Source organism: Akebia trifoliata, chromosome 8 (assembly GCF_017979445.1).
Source record: "Akebia trifoliata isolate Shusen 1 chromosome 8, ASM1797944v1, whole genome shotgun sequence".
Classification (NCBI taxonomy): Eukaryota; Viridiplantae; Streptophyta; class Magnoliopsida; order Ranunculales; family Lardizabalaceae; genus Akebia; species Akebia trifoliata.
In genome coordinates this window covers 6,334,641-6,354,458 of record NC_141382.1, presented here as the reverse complement: position 1 = coordinate 6,354,458, position 19,818 = coordinate 6,334,641, and the positions used below count along the sequence as shown (strand labels likewise).

At 32.9% G+C, this 19,818-nt stretch overlaps 2 protein-coding genes across 7 annotated transcripts; both read left to right on the top strand.

The window, feature by feature from the left end:
- The first annotated feature begins 5,401 nt into the window (after positions 1–5,401).
- Positions 5,402–9,872, top strand: LOC147395752 (cysteine synthase-like). 2 transcript variants are annotated; one of them, XM_086452885.1, is made up of 11 exons: positions 5,402–5,484; positions 5,898–5,958; positions 6,070–6,179; positions 6,445–6,502; positions 7,337–7,600; positions 7,683–7,820; positions 7,968–8,019; positions 8,850–8,929; positions 9,069–9,128; positions 9,296–9,376; positions 9,571–9,872. In XM_086452885.1, the coding sequence occupies exons 2-11, from the start codon at positions 5,917–5,919 to the stop codon at positions 9,661–9,663; spliced, it is 978 nt and encodes a 325-aa protein (XP_086309011.1). In that variant the 5' UTR covers positions 5,402–5,484; positions 5,898–5,916; the 3' UTR covers positions 9,664–9,872. The 2 variants fall into 2 exon arrangements, with proteins under 2 accessions (XP_086309011.1, XP_086309012.1); XM_086452886.1 differs by lacking the exon at positions 5,402–5,484 and adding an exon at positions 5,553–5,694.
- Positions 9,873–15,015: 5,143 nt separating this feature from the next.
- On the top strand, positions 15,016–19,423 carry LOC147395751 (cysteine synthase-like). Of its 5 annotated transcripts, XM_086452900.1 has the most exons (8): positions 15,240–15,321; positions 16,303–16,356; positions 16,504–16,558; positions 16,849–16,906; positions 17,444–17,495; positions 18,540–18,598; positions 18,766–18,846; positions 19,041–19,399. In XM_086452900.1, the coding sequence occupies exons 3-8, from the start codon at positions 16,527–16,529 to the stop codon at positions 19,131–19,133; spliced, it is 375 nt and encodes a 124-aa protein (XP_086309026.1). In that variant the 5' UTR covers positions 15,240–15,321; positions 16,303–16,356; positions 16,504–16,526; the 3' UTR covers positions 19,134–19,399. The 5 variants fall into 5 exon arrangements, with proteins under 5 accessions (XP_086309022.1, XP_086309026.1, XP_086309023.1 ...); XM_086452896.1 differs by lacking the exon at positions 16,504–16,558 and having other exon boundaries at positions 15,016–15,321; positions 19,041–19,423; XM_086452897.1 differs by having other exon boundaries at positions 15,282–15,321; positions 16,504–16,906.
- The last annotated feature ends 395 nt before the right edge of the window (positions 19,424–19,818 follow it).

Here is a 19,818-nt window from a genome sequence, read left to right as displayed (position 1 = left end):
GAGGTTGAAAAGGTTAAAAATAATTCGCACTAGAGATCAAAACAATGGATTTTTTTTTTTTTTTTTTTTTTTGAGGTTGAAGGTGAGGATATCTATAACGTTCTCTATTTATCTCTTAGAGGAGACCGAGGTCAAGGGGCTTATCATTAGTTTGAAAACACTAGAGGTACCTTAACATTTTCCAAAACATGGAGGGGTATCTCTAAATCACCCTAAAAATAATTAATAAAGTCAAGATGTTTGTCAAAGAAAAGTTTAGATGGACGTACGACATTGACTTTTCGTGAAAGAACTTTAAATTGTGTTTCGGTCGGCCACATAACACATAATTGGGTCTATTTCTCGTAAAAAAGGTTTTCTAGATACGAATCACACCAAATGATGGATAAGTTCGGCCTTTCTTACGTTATGGTGGCTCTTTCACGTTTAGTGGGTTGGATGATTCTAGATATTCTTGTGTTAATTTTAAGAAGGGTTGGACTATATACACCCACTTTTTTGCTACATTCACCCATCATTTCTATCGAATCTCCAAACTCCTCCTCCTCATTCTTCTTCTTCTTCTTCTTCTTCTTTCTCACTTTCTCATTTTTATTTTTCTTCTTCTTTGAACGTACGTAAGTTTCAATTAGGGTTTCGTGGTATAAGAAATAGTATTTTTAGAACTTGTAAAATAGGTTTATTAATGATTGTGGAAATCTCAATTGCTAATATGGTAGTTGTTAGAAAATTTTGGTTGCCAAAAAAACAAAAACAATCAAATAAAATTTCATTTGCCAATTTTCTGTAGAGTTCTTTTATGTGAATTTGGTAAGATCCTACTAAGTTGTAATGTAAATTTTCAGTAGCTTCCTATCAAACCGAATCTTCCTATTGAAACGATAAAAAAAAAAATGTCTTTTTTTTAGGTGGGTTTGACAAGTAATTTCGTGATTTATTAGAAAATAGGGTGAGCGAGCAAAAAAGTGAGAGTATATAGTCCACGCTTTTTAAGAGAATTATTGAAAAATTTACATTTTTAACGACATTAGCATTTGTCACAATTTTTTTAAATTTGATATACTCCATGATCCTTACATAGTTGATGTAATAGTTTTTCTTTTAAATACGTCTCTCCCTATCATTAAAACTTCACTACATGGAATTATAGAGAAAATGTATTGCAGAGAATCCGCTCCTTGGTAAGTTCTCAAGGGATTATTATAATGTAAGATTTAACCAATAAATAATATTTCATAAATGAATTATTTTAATAAAAAATATGGGCTCAAGTACAACTTATTTAGTATATACATCTAATAGGTGGCATGTATGTTTGCATATTAGTTACAAGAACAATGCTAGCATGACTATACAAGAAATTACGTTCGACATTGTGCTGATGTGGAAGTGTGCTTAGAATTATGCATTCTTTTCACTCGTATCTCGAGAAAAAAATATATATGTGATTTTGAGCACATGCACCTCCACTTCAACGTCAAGAGAATGTTGAATGCAATATTATATAGGGGGAAGTCACTTTAAACCCACGACCTTAAAGTTGTTTTGCAATGTGTCAAACCAACTGAACTATAAGTGTAAAATTAACTATCATGTATATTAGAATATCCAAATCAGCTTGATAATCGATCAGGAATAAAATTGTGTCCTCCAACACGATTAGTCAATTTTGGGGTATATGGGTTATTGATTTTAATTTTATTTCATTTAATATCTTAAAAGAATACAACAGATAAACTATAGTCCATATTTTAGGTCCAACAACCATGGCCAAGCAAAGTTTCATTAAAATTGACATATTAGTGGTGCTGAGGGGACGTATTCTTGCATTATTGAATAGTGACGTTTGGATCTTTACTTCCCGTGATTTTTATCCCTTAATTTCCAAAGTTTTAAATAATTAATTCGTCTTTTTATGAAGTTTTTGTTTTTTCTCTCTCTCTCTCTCGAGATGACTGAACGCGGTCTTGGTACGCGATTGGGTACGTGGTTGACGTGACAAAGAATAAAATCATAGATTATTTTCATCGGGATACACAGAAACAAGATGTACGGTTCTGTTCCCTTAACACGTCATCTACGTACCCAATCCCCTTACAGTCTCTGTTATTCTTCAACTAATTGCGTGTTTCTCACGCAACTTAAAAAAAAAAAAAAAAGAAGAAAAAAGAAAAAAGAAAAAAGAAAAATGATGCCGTCAGCCACGACTTTGAAGAGAAGTTGTGTGTACGGCAAATCTTCAGCCAATGTGGGATTGGAGATGACGATCTTCCCCGGCTAACGACAACGATAGTTGAACCTGTTGTACATTATTTCCAGATTCGTTAGGACTTAAAAAAGAAATTGATTTGGACATGCTACTCCACATTTTGGTTTATATTTGAAATCCCATGTAGTTTTCAAGTTGTTGATATGCCCCCCCTTTGAGACCTACAATTTCTTTTAGAGATTAATAGAAAATGACTTAAATGCCCTTATATCTTCAATCTTCAATATAAAATAATTGAGTTTTTCATACCTCATTATGTTTTCGAACTGATGACATGACCCTTGTGTGGAGGCTTTTTGGCCTTCCATACTCCTCGAGATCAAAGTTTGGGTTGGGATGCTGCAATAGTGTCCTTCTCTTTCCCAAGTCACTCTATAGGTTTTTATATGCTGCTTCTTTAGCTCCTCATGGAAGTAGGATGGTTAGAAGGAAAGAAGGAGGAGGCACGATGTGGTGCTTACCAAAGCACTCTGACAATCAAATTAATTACAAATAGTGAGAAAAATGAAGAGAAGAGAGAAAAGTATAATATGCAAGTGAAGAAGATGATGAATAATGGGTTTTTTGGAACAAGAGTATCATCATGAGATTCAATTCTAGATTTTTTGAACCTTCTCTCAATCTTTAAAAATGATTTTTATAGATACTTCACGTGGACAAGTGTCATCATATGGTTGGTCTAGATTAGTAGACAAGGTGGAAAGATAGACGACTGAGGTTAGCTTGTGTCATTTGGGGATTGTACTCATGCTTCATTAATGCAACACTTGAGATAGATTAGTAGGGTCTCAACCCATTTAATGCAAAGTTTGTAGGATCTTTTATTATGAGAGCCCCTTCTATTAGGGAATGTCTTATTTATGCTCCTTTTGATAAATATTGATGAATATCACAATTAGTGTTGAGATCTGGAGAGAGGATAACTTGATTTGAGTGAGCCCAGATCTCTTTAAATTTTTTTCCTATTACGCTTATGAGAATCGTTCCGAACTCTTAACTAGCGTTGAATTGATTTGACTTACCCTTAACCAAGCTAATCTTTTGTTTCTGGAGGTTTTACTCTTGTTGCTTGTGAGTTTTTATGGTTGGCAAAGTTTTTGGTTTCTACTTCATATCTGAGTTGATGCCAAGACAAAAGACTACGCCAATTTGCTTGATTTTTAATGTGCTCCTCTCTTTAAATGCAATTTTTCGATCTCTTCAGAATGCCTGAGTGAAGGAATGTTGAAAAGTTTGAGGTTTTTCGGTTGGTCCATTCTATTTCCTTCTTTGTCACATGCTCAATTAGATAATCTTTACCAAGCTATCTGTCATCTTGATTGTAGAGGCCTTTGATCCTTGCAATTGGATCCAAAGATATTTTTAAGGGGTGCTTGTATTATTTTTCGGAGCTTGAGCTGCCAAAAAGTAGGATAAAAAAAAAATGGTATTGTTCCATAGGACATGTGTCTTTACCAGATGAAAGGGAAAAAGTAATATCCAGAACCCCCTTGAACCTAGTCTTTTGTAATACATTAATAGGAAACAACCTAGATGCCCTCGTCTTTAGTTTGTAGTCAAATTCCCTTGATTTTTTCTTTTCAAAATTAGTCATCATGCACCCTTGATATTTCATCTTCAACCTTAACATTTTATTTAAGTTAATCTTCAAACCTCAATGCAGGATAGGTTTTTCAGGGCGCGAGGGGGGTAGAAAATGATGGAATTATGTAGAACAATCAAGGGTTCATGGTGAAGTTGAAAACAATGGATTGAAGATAAGGTTAAATAAATTTAAAAGAATTTTCGTAGAGATTTAAGAGCAAAGAGACTATAGATTTGTGGGAAAAAAATCTAGGACTTTTAGTAAGAGGTTGAAGATGAGGGCATTTAAGACATCTAAAGATAGTCTATAAGAAAAGAATGAGATCATAAGGCATGTCATCAAATTGAAAATACGTGTGCATATCTCAAATATTTGTCAAAATGTGCAAGAGTATGTTTAAAAAAAAAAAAAAACATTCTTGGTTTATCTCCCAAAAAATTTGTCGATCTTCAAACTCTACTCTAAATCCCCCTAAGAATCTATTTATCTTCAAGTTCTTAACATCAAAGAAGACCGATTACAACTCTAATTAGAAGAAACATTCACTTTAAAAAATTTAAGAGAGTGAGAGGAAGATCCATACAAAGGTGATTGGAGAAAGTAAATTATATATGAATTCTCTTTCAGTAACATTAGATGTGGCTATGGGTAACATAAAATGAAAGAACACGATTTACTTAACTGTCCCCTAATCTTTATTGATAGACTTTGAGGATGGTGATTTAAATATCAACTTGGATGACCCTTCAAACTAATTAACAATTATATCTTTTAGTTTTTTTAATTGTCATATTTTCATCACAAATTCTAAGCCAGACTGAGAAATTAATTATAAATATTATCTTTTTGTTTTTTATTTTATTTTAATATTTACTATGTTTTCATCACAAATTCCAGATGCCTATATAAATTAATTAACAAATTTTTTTTATTAAGACACACCTTCCACGTTTTTGGGAATGTTTGAGATAGATTGTTTTCAAATTGATACATGCCTCCCTTGACTTCAGTCTACTTCAACAAACTACTGAAATGTACTCAAATACCCTCATCTTCAATTTATAGTCAAAACCCCATGGATTTTCTTTCCAAATGGCCACATCCGGTCAATTTAACATCTTTCAATTTTGAGATTCTATCTACTTCAACATTCAAATCTCAATACAAGATATGATACTTGGGAAAATATAAAATTATGGAATTTTGATAGAAATGCCTAAGATTTCCTACAAGGATTAATGTTAGATTGAAAATGATGGATTAAAGATAAAAGGGTTGAATAGATTAACAATAAAATACTATAGAGATTGAAAATCTTGAAGACAACTGATTTTGAAAAGTAAAAAGGATGATTGGCCATGGGTTGAAGATGAGGGCATTTAGGTCATTTTATTAGTCTATTCTAGAAGCTGAGATCAAAGGGTATTTCATCAATTTGAAAAAACTGGGTATCTCAAACATTCACCAAAATGTGGAGGGGGTATGTCAAAATCGACATATTTTTTATTAAAAAAAATAAAAATAATGAAGATAAATATTAAAAAGATATAGTCAACAGCCATCACAGAACATTTTTATAAATTTTTATCTCATACGTCTTTCTTTGTGCTTCTGAGAGACATTGTTCTGGGTGAGAATCGAAGTTCGAAATCTCCCATTTTATTTATTTATCTTAATTTTTTTTCTCCATTTTTGCTGTTTATCTTAGATTTTAAAATTTTAATTTTGCAGAGTTTACGAAAAAAGTGTCTGGAGAGAGAGAGAGAGAGAGAGAGTAGAGGGTTTATGAGTGATTTTCAATCTCAGAATTTCATTTTAGCAGAAATTTAATAAGTTCTTTGTAATAATCGTCTCTTCTTGTACTCTTTAATCTGTTTGATGTTGGTTTTATCTCAAATGTTGTTGTTTGAATTGCGTTATCCTTTCACAATTTAGATTGATTAATAAGTTAAGGTTTTGTTGAAAGATTTAGTTTTTTTATCTTTAGATTCTGCCTTTAATTCTACTGAATTAGGATATAAAATTTCCTTAATTTCCTTGCAGAACTTGAATTAAAATTAAAATGGTGGAGGAGAAGTCGACAATTGCTAAAGATGTCACCGAAGTAAGTCGTCTGCATGGGTTTTGAATTGGAGAGTAGATTATTGCTTTGAGAATTAACCCTTTTTTTAAAATTTAAAATTTTTAAATTTTTTGTGTGTTTCTTGTTGTACAGTTAATTGGCAAAACACCCTTGGTGTATCTCAACAGTGTAGTGGATGGGTGCGTAGCTCGAATTGCCGCGAAGCTTGAGATGATGGAACCCTGTTCCAGCGTTAAAGACAGGTATTAGAGTTAAGTTGCTTTGAAGGTTGCTGTTAAATTATATGTTGTTAATCTATCTTTGTTGTCGTTGCTATCGATGTTACCCTTCTGGTCTAATTGACATGGAAAGGTTGGAATTTAAAGCAATAAAAAAAAAAAAAAATTAATTAATCGAAAAACAAAATTGCTGATAAATAAGAAAGAAAGATGGGAATTCAGACCAAATTCTTGATCGTCAATTGCGTTTATTGTATCTCATATTGTTTAACCACACTTTGATTTGCAGGATTGGGTATAGTATGATTACAGATGCAGAGGAGAAGGGTCTTATCACACCAGGGCAGGTTAGTCGAATTTGTGTAACATAGAAGTAATTGGAAATTTTGAAATAGGGGTGTTACTCTCATGAACATGAAGTACCTTGGAAGAAAATTAGATTTTTGTTTTGTTTTATTTCTTTCTATTAATAATAACCAATGATCTACAGTGGTAGGTGAAGCACACCTTACTGCGTCACGTAGAAGGCATTTTCAACTGGGTTTGGCTACATATGGATCTTTGTGGGAATGGGTATGGATCCATTTCGTCCACCGTCCAATAGTGATTTGATTATTGTTATATGCCCATAAAAAGAAAAGATGAAAAATGGATGATGGGTTGGTGGTTGTTTTGGGATAAGATCCTTCTCTGGCAGTATAATTTCTTAAATTGTGTCATTGTTACTAAGTTCAATGAACTTCCCTGCAAACTTAGGTCTGTTAATGGAACTACCTATTCGGACAGTTTAAGAATGGCATATATTGAAATACAGAACAAACCCAATACTTTTATACAAATTATAAGAAACATGTCTGTCATTGTGTCCAGTGTGATACATGTGAAGGTTGTAGTTCCCAAATAAGATGTATGGTATTGTAGTTAGTCTTTTGAGGATTGAGTTAGATTGTTGTCTCTAATTTCATAAAAAAAACCAAGTAAAGATTTAAAAATGAGAATCGGTGTCGTTAACACATAAAGGCTACACTAATTAATCTGGATAATTTCAGGATTGTTTGGGTTCCTTCATCACTATGATTTGTGATGTGAAGTAGCAATCGAGAAGCATTGTTATTTATTGTTGCTTCCTAACTGACAAAGTTCCCTTGATTTTTATTGTGTCATGATAATGGTTGCTGAAGAGTGTCCTTATTGAGCCTACAAGTGGCAACACCGGCATAGGATTGGCCTTTATGGCTGCAGCTAAGGGTTACAAGCTTGTTATTACAATGCCTGCTTCAATGAGTCTCGAGAGAAGGATTATTCTCCGAGCTTTCGGAGCGGAGTTGGTCCTCACAGATCCAGCTAGGGGCATGAAAGGGGCAGTTCAGAAAGCTGAGGAGATATTCGAAAAGACACCCAATGCTTATATTCTTCAGCAGTTTGAAAATCCAGCAAACCCAAAGGTTTCCATTGAATTCATGTCTTGTACAAGTGTAGCCAGTTGATTTGAAAGATTTAGGTGTGATTTTAATGCTGTCTTTGTAGATTCATTATGAGACCACTGGACCGGAGATCTGGAAAGGCTCGGGTGGGAAAGTTGATGCCTTTGTTTCTGGCATTGGGACTGGTGGTACGTTAACAGGTGCTGGGAAATTCCTTAGAGAGAAAAACCCCGATATTAAGGTTAGCTTAACCTTTTAGTGCTAGCCGGCATATGGTTCTATTTCTTCTATTCACATTTGGGTTTGGGCATGAATGGATTGGACATTATTTCCTTGTAACAGATGTGTCTTACTTTTTTATGTTGTGGTTGTGTTTTCAATTTTTTAGTTATACGGTGTGGAACCAGTTGAAAGCGCAGTTCTGTCAGGAGGAAAGCCTGGTGAGTTGTCTTGAATGTCTTGCATCTCTTGTTTTCCTTTGCTCCTTGGTGTTGTTACATTCATATTTTTTGGAATGCTCTGCAACCATGAGATAATTTAGGGTACACTCATGTTTGCATAATCTTGATGGGTGTTTATCGAGTCGTGTTCAGTCAAATGCTCTTTTCTCATCTTTGTTATGGGTAAGGCATCTGTGGGTCTTTACTTTCAACAGGGGCCTTCCTTTTCTTTAAGTCCATTTTTATTCTTTACTGCTGGACTTGAACCCACGACCTCAAAGATGCTTTGCAATGTGTCAAACCAACAAAGCCGTGTGTCTAAGCCCTTTACTACTCAATTGTTCAATATACACACATGTTATTTTTACCACTATGGATGTGTTGTTATATTTTGATTTTTTTTTTTTTTGTTCTGTTGGACGATAATATTTGATCCCATTGTCACCGTTCTCACACCGATAAACTCAAGAGATAGATGGTATTCACTGAGGTCTCAGTTTGTCTATGCTACCATGTTTGAAATTTAATTGCTAAACCAACCAATTGTTGTGTCAGTAAAGCTCATAATTACTTTATGTACATTTCCAAAATAGTTTCCTTATTATGTTTGTAGTCTCAATCGTATTATTTTATGTTCTCACTTCACTCAGTCAAGTCAGCATATGTTGTTCATTTGAAACTGCTACACATTACTCATTCTCTATTTTCATCCAGAGTTCAATCTCAACAAGCTAGCATTATTTGTTTGGCAACCCCTTGTTACTTTGTTGTGACTTTAATGTTTTGAATCTTCACTGACATGTCACAAGACATACTTCTAAATGTCTAAGGTCCACATAAGATCCAGGGAATTGGTGCTGGTTTTATTCCTGGTGTGTTGGAAGTGGATCTCATCGATGAAGTTATTCAAGTAAGTCTTAAAGACTTCAGTAATAGATGAGTATTTATTATTTGTTAAAGCTTTAAGTTCATCCTTGCTATCTGCAGACACAGCTATCTTTGAACACCTTCTTATTTTAATGTTATTTTTTGTTGGTGTCTTTCCTTAGATATCAAGTGATGAAGCAATTGAGACTGCAAAGCTTCTTGCGCTGAAAGAAGGGTTGCTGGTAAGTTATCAATCTTGATGAGATATCTGTTGATGGGCATGTTTCTTGTGCTAAAGAATACTATTCTACACAGAATCTTTAATTTTATTTTGAATTGGTATTTAAATCTCAGTGGTTGCAAAAATTTTTAATTTTGTTTCTTACAATCGAGGGAACATTGATTTCAGGTTGGAATATCATCTGGGGCTGCCACTGCCGCTGCAATTAGGATTGCAAAGAGGCCTGAAAATGATGGAAAACTCATAGTTGTAAGTTTTTTGTTCCCCATTGCTGAATAAATTTTCTATTAGCTTAGTAATTAGAAATCATATAGGAAATACCTTTGTTAGTCCTATTGAATAGTTGGTCACATATAGCCTGCATGTCTATTCTGGCATGTTGTCACCTCATCAGCCACAAAACCTACTTGATTCATCTCTCATTTCTTTTACTACATATGCAGGTGATTTTCCCCAGCTTTGGAGAGCGTTATTTGTCCTCTGTGTTGTTTGAATCCGTGAGGCGGGAGGCAGAAAACATGGTCTTTGAGCCATGAGATGTTTCCCATCATTGTAGAGGGTCTATACTCATTATCTTTTTGGGTATTTGGGTCTGAAAGTGGTTGAAGATGATTATGGTTCTTTAGCATTGTGACTAGGTGTCTTGTTAGTTGTTCTAGTCTTCTGTAGTTCGTCTGATACATGGTTTTCATGCCTATTTGATATTTTATTTGTAGTAATTTATAAGAATGTGCTTGGATTGGAACTGATGTTGTTAGTTATAGAAAATTTGAGCTCGAGGCTTGTGAAAGATTGAAGATAGTCTGGAGTTATCGAGATTGTGCCACTCGACGAGATTTTCTAAAAATCTTTTAAATTGCGAAATTAAGTAGAGTTTTTACTTTTAACAATAAATAGCTAGCTACTCAAATTCAAGTCCCATATTTTCTCTCATGGGACTCTGCGTCTTTGTGGGTGATTTAGACAATAAGCCTCACTGTTTTGGTGAAAATTTTAGATACCCTTCATCTAGCTGGCCCTTATTTTGATTCCCTTATTTTGATTTTCCCTCGTAGACTAATGAAAAATAACATAAATGCCCTCATCTTCAACTAAACAATCCATTTTATTTATTTATTTTTTATTTTTTTAAAATCTGTCAATTTCAAAATCCTTGATTTTTCCACCCAATATTTCATGTTTCCTTTCCCAAAATCCTTATTGCTTTTGAGGGGTGAATTTGATAGAATCTCTATGTTGAAGATTGAGGAGAAAATAAAATATTTACCCAAAAAGGTAAAAATGACTGGTTTTGGAAAAGAAAAAGCAAAGGTCTTAGGTTACATGTTGAAGATGTTTCTCGTTAATTTATTAGATTAAGGTAAGGTCATCCTCTTTGGGGGTTAACTGGGATAAACAAGGAAAGATAGTAAAATTAAAGATGTATTATTGAAAAAGGGGCTAAAAGAGGAAAAATAAAAAAATTGAAGAGATAGTATTGAAAGGGGGAGAGAGAATAAAGTTGAAGGGGTGAAGAGATGACAAAAAAGTTGGATAGTGTGGATTCCATTCCATTATGACTTGGGTGAGACGTTTATACCTCATAAAATTGTAGTTGAGTAAAGTCCATCATTGTTTTTTATTTTATAGAGTAGGGGCTTGTTTGGATTGAATTCTCCAAGTGCTTCTGGCTCCTATAGAGAGCTAGAAGCATTATATCAATCGTTTGGATACATAAGAACTTGGAAAAGTAATTTTGTAAAAGAGTAAAAATAGTACTTCTGAGAGAAGTATTAAAACCAGTATTTCTCAAAATTATTTTTGCGTGGAACAATTTTGTCTGTCAAATATAAGTTGCAGTTTCAATTATACCGTTACGAAATTTTACATTTTACTCAATATATCCCTTGTCAACTCATCAAAATAAAAATCCTTCACCCGTGGAAACCATCGACGCTCATTCATCTCGCCCTCCACACTCCTTCATTGTCATCATCATCGTGAAACCCATTTCAACCTGTAAGCGCTCTATCTCTTTTTATTTCTTTCTTTATCTCTCTCTCTCTATTTCTTAATTGGTTCGATATTCATGAAAAACCCTAACGATTAACTTGCATCAATTTCTCTTGTTGTCCTCTATTAATGAACTTTAATAGAATTCATAATAGTTCTCAAATACAAAACTCTGTCAGAAGTACTTCTTAGAACCTGTATTCAAACACAAAACTCTATTAGAACAATTCCAAACAGTACTTTAAAAAGTATCTCTGGGAGTACTTATGTTCTAAGTACTTCTGACTCCCGTATCCACACGAGCCCTAGAGTTTTAGGCATGGGCATCCTCTTTGGAATTAAAAGGGGTTATAGGAAAGATGATCAAGTTAGAAGGGTATAAAATCAGAAAGGTTATTATTGAAAAAAATGGAGGAAGAGGAAAGGAAAGAAAATAAAATTGAAGTAAAAAAAGAGGAAATGTGGGATGGTATGTGTGGACCTCACTACATTATATTATCCACAACAAAGTTGTAGTTAAGTAGGGTTTACCATTGTATTTTATTTTATAGACTAGAGTTTCCCCTTATATGCGACATGAACATCTTCTTCGGGGTTAAAGGGGTAAAAGAGGAAAGATAGTAAAGTTAGAGGTGTATTATTAACAAAGCGGGTAAAAGATGAAATATAGTAAAATTAAATATATATTATTGAAATAGAACGGGGAAAGAGAGTAAAAAAATAATAAAATTGAAGGAAGTGAAGATGAAAGGTAATAAAGTAGGGTAGTGTGGACCCCACACCCCACTGTTGTTGGAGGAGACATTTATATTCCACAAAATTATAACTAGAGTGAGATCCACAAATATATTTTATTATATAGATAAATTCTCTATTGTCTTAAAAAGCAAACAATGATCCTCTCATAAATGAAATCATAGATATGAAAATGCTTTTGACTAAAATCTAGAAAGAAATGCTTCCTTCTAGAAAATTAGAATTCTAGAAAGATCTATTTTCTAAAAAAGTTTAAGGTTCATCTATTTTTAGATATTAAAAGAGTAATGCTAGAGTGACTTTGAAAGATATCATTTGATACTGAGTTGATGTCGTGGTACGCATGAGATCATAGATGTTTTTCACTTGTATCTCAAAGAAAAAACATCTATGATTCTGTGCACACCTCCACATCAACTCAGTGTCGAATACAATGTCGTAAGAAGTCACTTAAGTGCTTCTCATATTTAAAGTTGCCCAAGCAAAAAAGAAGGGACTTATGTGGGTAATAAGGCCCAAGGTGCAACTAATAGATTGATTAATGCACAATAAGAAACTTAGTAGGTGTTTGGATAGGACTCCTTGGCTACTTCTGACTCTTGCGGGGAGTTAGAAGTCGTTTGGATGCGTTTTGATGAACAACTCCTTCGAAGAGTTACTCCGCGCAAGAGCAAGAAATTACTCTTTGTGAAGAAGTCGAGAAAACCTATTTCTCAAAACTCATCTTGCGGGGAGTCAAAATCTAACGGTTCGTTTTACCAAAATACCCTTAGCTTTATTAATTTTCTATGAAAATATTCCTAATTCATTTGCCCTTAAATCAAATGAAAGAAACATTTATTAATATTAAAAAAAAAAAATAAATTTGAGTATATGGATTTAAACACATTATATTAATATTTAATATTTAAAATATTATATTATATTATATTATATTAATTTATAGTTAAAATGTCAAAAACAATATAGTTTGAAGGCATATTATGACACTAAAAGACAGTCTGTCAATTTTTTTTAAAATTTTGAGTATAATGGATTTAAACACATTATATTAATATTTAATATTTAAAATATTATATTATATTATATTATATTAGTATTTATTATATTATATTATATTAATATTTATAGTTAAACACATTATATTAATATTTAATATTTAAAATATTATATTATATTATATTATATTTATTATATTATATTATATTATATTTATAGTTAAAATGTTAAAAACAATATAGTTTGAAGGCATATTATGACATTAAAAGACAGTCTGTCAATTTTATTTTTTTTTAATTTTGAGTATAATGGATTTAAACACATTATATTAATATTTAATATTTAAAATATTATATTATATTATATTAATATTTATAGTTAAAATGTCAAAAACAGTATAGTTTGAAGGCATATTATGACACTAAAAGACAGTTTGTCAATTTTTTTTTTTTAATATTATGTCATACTATGTCAAAAACAGTCTGTCAATTTTTTTTTAAAATTTTGAGTATAATGGATTTAAACATATTATATTAATATTTAATATTAAAATATTATATTATATTATATTAATATTTATTATATTATATTATATTAATATTTATTATATTATATTATATTAATTTATAGTTAAAATGTCAAAAACAGTATAGTTTGAAAGCATATTATGACACTAAAAGATAAAAAACAGTAACTGGTATAATATAAGGGTATTCTGATCTTTTTTCTAGAAGTCATGAGAAGTCAGTATGGTTCCCAAACAGACTTTCAGCACAAAAGTACTTCTGCCAGTACTTCACAGAGTTGATTGCCAAACGCCCTTTCTACACAGAATTACTTTTCCAGCTCCTCCATAGAGTACTTCAGCTCCTGTTCTTTGGAAGAGTAGTTCTGCTCCTGGTATCCAAACAGGCCCTTAGATTCTGATTCTAAATTATAATTTTGCCTTTTCAAAATCAAACTATGGAAATTGATTTTCATAATTTAAAATCTCATCCTTATTTAAGCAAGAAATATATTAGAAATCCAAAACTACACATCTTTCAAAAGAATAAGGAATATTGAAGTGAAAACTACTCTAGCAAAATTGAGGACCTTTTCAACTAATTTTACACTTTTTTTTTGTCAAACTTCCTCTTCTACTATTTCCATGGATTTCTTGGTTTGTAAGTACACACATATATTATTAAAAGATAGCGTAGAGAAAGAGACATGCAAGTTGTAGGAATTTAAAAGATATATTATTAAAAGATAGTGTTAGAGAAAGAGACATGCAAGACATGCAAGTTGTAGGAATTTAAAAGATATATTATTAAAAGATAGTGTTAGAGAAAGAGACATGCAAGTTGGGAATTTAAGAAAAAAATGGAAAGAAAATATTTTTTTCCCACTTTTTAATGAGATTGGGGTGCATGGAGCAATTGTGATGTGCAATTAGTTGCTCTCATTTGTCGTTTCTTTTTTCTCAAAATCACTCACCTGCTTTACTCCATGGAGTTACTTGCAAGATGGTCAAAAGTCAAAACAAATGATCTTCCACACATGATTTTAAAATTTGATCGAGATTGAGACGTATCACCCAAGTTAACTTGGTATCAGAGCTGAACGAGATTAACTCACAAAATCATTTTTTTGATCGAAATCTAAGATTTACGCTCAATTTTTTGATTTTTTAAATGACTCATCTCAATTGTATCAAAAAACTTATTCTGGACAACTTGATATCGGACATGGATGAGACGAGACGCGAAACCGAATTTAAAACCATGATTGTCACAGCTTGATGGGAGCAGAGCAGATCTTCAGTAATCCATTTTTTCCTGTATTTGCTGAGGGTGTGATACAATTATGTTGATCGTTAAAATATTTGATTAATGCTGAAGTGACCTCAGTGGGGGGCCACGCGGGGCATGCGTGCCGCCACGCCACATCAACTGTGTGCAAGCGTGAAGTGATGTATATGAATTGGTGTGGCAATAGTAATTCTCTAAAAAGTTTTTTTGTTTTTTTATAAATCTGATGTAAACCACGACTACGAGACGACTGAGTCGTTATTTTCTTTTTGTTTTTTTTAATAAATCTGATGTAAACCATGACTACGAGAGGACTGAGTCGTCATTTTCATTCAATCTGGAAGTTTTGTGGCGTACAGAACACGGTTTCCCGTTCTATACCTAGACAGAGTGTCTACGTGGCAGGTTTTGGTTTGAGAATGATTACATTGGGCTGCGTGCACATCTTAATTAGAAGCTTAAGGTGTCTTAAACTCCAACTAAAACGTGCCACGTAGACACCGTTCCTGGTAAACCCATAGCATTAGAGAAGAAAAGCGGCGGCGAATTTATGAGTTCCCTGCTTTATACATCTTATGACGTGCGCTTCTACATCCTCAGCGCATGTTATCTTGTTCCGCTGCAACAGCTTCGCTCTTTCACATCGAACAGAAGGTCTGTCAATCTCGTCCTTGTTCTTCTAAAATGGAGACTAATAAATGAAGTGTTGAGAGATACTGTTATGGTTTTTATGGATTGGGTTTTGTTGTTTTTGGCTATTTTAATGTTTCTCCAATTTAAATTAAATGTTCAAAGTGAGTGATTTTGCTTGAAGAACTTCCCACAGTGATAATGTTGTTTATTTTTATTTATTTTCCCCCTATTTTTTCTTAAAAAATAAGATAAAAGACTCTCTTTGCGGGAGAATCAGATACGGCTATGTTTGGTTGTCTTTATGTAATGGTCATTTTGATAATATTACCTTTTGTAATTTTAATAAATTGTTAATTGAAAAACCTAACATGCTGTGCATAATGAAATCATTCATACATTTAATAAATAAAATCAAAATTTAAAAATAAGGATTTTAGGATTTATATAAAGAAGAGATAAATGATAGAAATTAATATTTTTAAAGGGTATTTTAAAAAAGAAAAATACTTCAGAATTCAAAAGTTTCATCTACCATCTTTCGTCGTTGAAGAAATTTTTTTGAATTTTGATATTTAAAGGCTGAAATATGTAACGAACCAAACGGCAATAGAGCTTTTGAAGTCAGAAGTGTTACCAAACACACACTAAATCAACAATAGTGCGGAGTAAATGTTTAATTCATTCTTCAATAAAAAATACATGACAACAGGATACAAGTTGGATGAATTGTTACTCGAGCAAATAATTTTATAATTCTAGCAATAATTTAATGGAGGGTTTAGGGAAAATCTTGTATTTGGGGAAGCTTTAAGAAGAGAGAGATTTGGAGGGTTTATTAATTTCATTTTGTCTGAAATTCATAATAGTTGCCACTTCTACTATTCCATATGTTTGATGTTGGTTTTTTCTCTCATTTTGGTGAAATATTTTGTTTTTGATCTTTAGGTTCTGCATTCAATTCTACTGAAATAGGATATAATTTGATCCTTAATTTGCTTACAGTAATTTGATAAAATGGAGGAGGAGAAGCCGAGAATTGCCTAAGATGTTACTGAAGTAAGTCTCCACGGGTGTTGAGTTGTAGAGTCGATTTTTTTCTTTTCTTTTTTGCTTTGAGACATACTTTTTTTGTGTTTCTTCTTGTATTGTTAATCGGTAATACACCCATGGTGTATCTCAACAATGTTGGGGATGGGTGTGTAGCTCAAATTGCTGCAAAGCTGGAGATGATGGAACCCTGCTGCAGCGTTAAAGATAGGTGTTGATTTAAGTTGCTTTGAAGGTTATTGTTAAATCAGATAACGTTGATTATATATGTTGTTATTGCTATTGGTGGTGGTGTTGTTGTTCTAGTCATTATTGACATAAAAGAGGAGAATTTAAACCAATTAGTTAAAAGGAATTTAACTGATAAAAAATGCCAATAAAAAAAAACAAATTTGCTGATAAAAAAGAAGAAAGAAAGAAAGATGGGAAGTCAACCCAAAATCTTGGCCCTCAATCATGTATATTCTATCTCATATTGTTTCACCACATTTTGATTTTCAGAATTGGATATAGCATGATTAAGGATGCAGAAGAAAAGGGCCTTATCACACCAGGGAAGGTTTGTTGAATATGCCTAAAAAGTCATTTAATTGGGTAGAAAAAAATTAGATTTTTTTGTTTGTTTCTTTCTATTTAAAAAATAAATGATCTATATTGGTAAGAAAATCACACCCGAATTAGTGGGAGCGGATCCTCTGTAGCTCTATTTTCTTATAGTGCTTTCAAATGGTTAAGAGAGTGCCACTTCAACCATAAATTGGAAATACACCGTTGAAATGTGGTTGAAAATTTGAGGTTCAGTGACTGTCCATTTTCAAATTCGTGGGGATCATCTTAAAATAAACACATTTTTTTTTCTTTTTTTGATGCCTTTGTTTCTGGCATTGGGACTGGTGGTACGTTAACAGGTGCTGGGAAATTCCTTAGAGAGAAAAACCCCGATATTAAGGTTAGCTTGACCTTTTTGTGCTAGCCGGCATATGGTTCTATTTCTTCTATTCACATTTGGGTTTAGGCATGAATGATTAGACATTATTTCCTTGTAACAGATGTGTCTTACTTTTTTTATGTTGTGGTTGTGTTTTCAATTTTTTAGCTATACGGTGTAGAACCAGTTGAAAGCGCAGTTCTGTCAGGAGGAAAGCCTGGTGAGTTGTCTTGAATGTCTTGCATCTCTTGTTTTCCTTTGCTCCTTGGTGTTGTTACATTCATATTTTTTGGAATGCTCTGCAAGCATGAGATAATTTAGGGTACACTCATGTTTGCATAATCTTTGATGGGTGTTTATCGAGTCGTGTTCAGTCCAAATGCTCTTTTCTCATCTTTGTTATGGGTAAGGCATCTGTGGTTCTTTACTTTCAACAGGGGCCTTCCTTTCCCTTAAGTCCATTTTTATTCTTTACTGCTGGACTTGAACCCACGACCTCAAAGATGCTTTGCAATGTGTCAAACCAACAAAGCCGTGTGTCTAAGCCCTTTACTACTCAATTGTTCAATATACACACATGTTATTTTTACCACTATGGATGTGTTGTTATATTTTGATTTTTTTGGTTCTGTTGGACGATAATATTTGATCCCATTGTCATTGTTCTCACACCGATAAATCAAGAGATAGATGGTATTCACTGAGGTCTCAGTTTGTCTATGCTACCATGTTTGAAATTTAATTGCTAAACCATCCAATTGTTGTGTCAGTAAAGCTCATAATTACTTTATGTACATTTTCAAAATAGTTTCCTTATTATGTTTGTAGTTTCAATCATATTATTTTATGTTCTCTCTTCACTCACTCAAGTCAGCATGTGGTGTTCATTTGAAACTGCTACACATTCCTCATTCTCTATTTTCATCTAGAGTTCGATCTCAACAAGCTAGCATTATTTGTTTGGCAACCCCTTGTTACTTTGTTGTGACTTTAATGTTTTGAATCTTCACTGACATGTCACATGACATACTTCTAAATGTCCAAGGTCCACATAAGATCCAGGGAATTGGTGCTGGTTTTATTCCTGGTGTGTTGGAAGTGGATCTCATCGATGAAGTTATTTAAGTAAGTCTTAAAGATTTCAGTAATAGATGAGTATTTATTATTCGTTAAAGCTTTAAGTTCATCCTTGCTATCTGCAGACACAGCTATCTTTGAACACCTTCTTATTTCAATGTTATTTTTTGTTGGTGTCTTTCCTTAGTATCAAGTGACGAAGCAATTGAGACTGCAAAGCTTCTTGCGCTGAAAGAAGGGTTGCTGGTAAGTTATCAATCTTGATGAGATATCTGTTGATGGGCATGTTTCTTGTGATAAAGAATACTATTCTACCCAGAATTTTTAATTTTATTTTGAATTGGTATTTAAATCTCAGTGGTTGCAAACTTTTTTAATTTTATTTCTTACGATCGAGGGAACATTGATTTCAGGTTGGAATATCATCTGGGGCTGCCACCGCTGCTGAAATTAAGATTGCAAAGAGGCCTGAAAATGATGGAAAACTCATAGTTGTAAGTTTTTTGTTCCCCGTTGCTGAATAAATTTTCTATTAGCTTAGTAATTAGAAATCATATAGGAAATACCTTTGCTTGTCCTATTGAATAGTTGGTCACGTATATCCCGCATATCTATTCTGCTATGTTGTCCCCTCATCAGCCACAAAACCTACTCGATTAATCTCTCATTTCTTTTACTACATATGCAGGTGATTTTCCCCTGCTTTGGAGAGTGTTATTTGTCCTCCGTGTTGTTTGAATCCGTGAGGCGGGAGGCAGAAAACATGGTCTTAGAACCATGAGATGTTTCCCATCATCATAGAGGGTCTATACTCATTATCTCTTTGGGTATTTTGGTCTAAAAGTGGATGAAGATGATTATGGTTCTTTAGCAGTGTCTTGTTAGTTCTTCTAGTCTTCAGTAGTTCGTCTGATACATGGTTTTCATGCCTATTTGATATTTTATTTGTAGTAATTTATAAGAATGTGCTTGGATTGGAACTGATGTTGTTAGTTATAGAAAATTTGAGCTCGAGGCTTGTGAAAGATTGAAGATAGTTTGGAGTTATCGAGTTTGTGCCATTCGACGAGATTTTCTAAAATTCTTTTAAATTGCAAAATTAAGTAGATTTTTAACTTTTAACAATAAATAGCTAGCTACTCAAATTCAAGTCCCATATTTTCTCTCACGAGACTCTGCGTCTTTGTAGGTGATTTAGACAATAACCCTCATGGTTTTGGTGAAAATTTTAGACACGCGTCGGGTTTTCTAGCTGATGAGATGGTCCTTATTTTGATCTTCTCTCGTAAACTAATGAAAAATAACATAAATGCCCTCATCGTCAACTAAACAATCTATTTTTTTATGTTTTTTTTTTTTTTTTTTAAATCTGTCAATTTCAAAATCCTTGATTTTTCCACCCAAAATTTCATATGTCCTTTCCCAAAATCCTTGTTGCTTTTGAGGGGTTGGATTTGATAGAATCT

Coding starts and splice junctions, on each gene's coding strand:
- LOC147395752 (XM_086452885.1), top strand. CDS start 5,917: ATGGTGGAGGAGAAGTCGACAATTGCTAAAGATGTCACCGAA. Junction 6,180..6,444: donor TGTTCCAGCGTTAAAGACAG/GTATTAGAGTTA, acceptor TTTGATTTGCAG/GATTGGGTATAGTATGATTA. Junction 7,821..7,967: donor AGAAAAACCCCGATATTAAG/GTTAGCTTAACC, acceptor TCAATTTTTTAG/TTATACGGTGTGGAACCAGT.
- LOC147395751 (XM_086452896.1), top strand. CDS start 15,218: ATGAGTTCCCTGCTTTATACATCTTATGACGTGCGCTTCTACATCCTC. Junction 15,322..16,302: donor TCTTTCACATCGAACAGAAG/GTCTGTCAATCT, acceptor ATTTGCTTACAG/TAATTTGATAAAATGGAGGA. Junction 18,847..19,040: donor ATGATGGAAAACTCATAGTT/GTAAGTTTTTTG, acceptor CTACATATGCAG/GTGATTTTCCCCTGCTTTGG.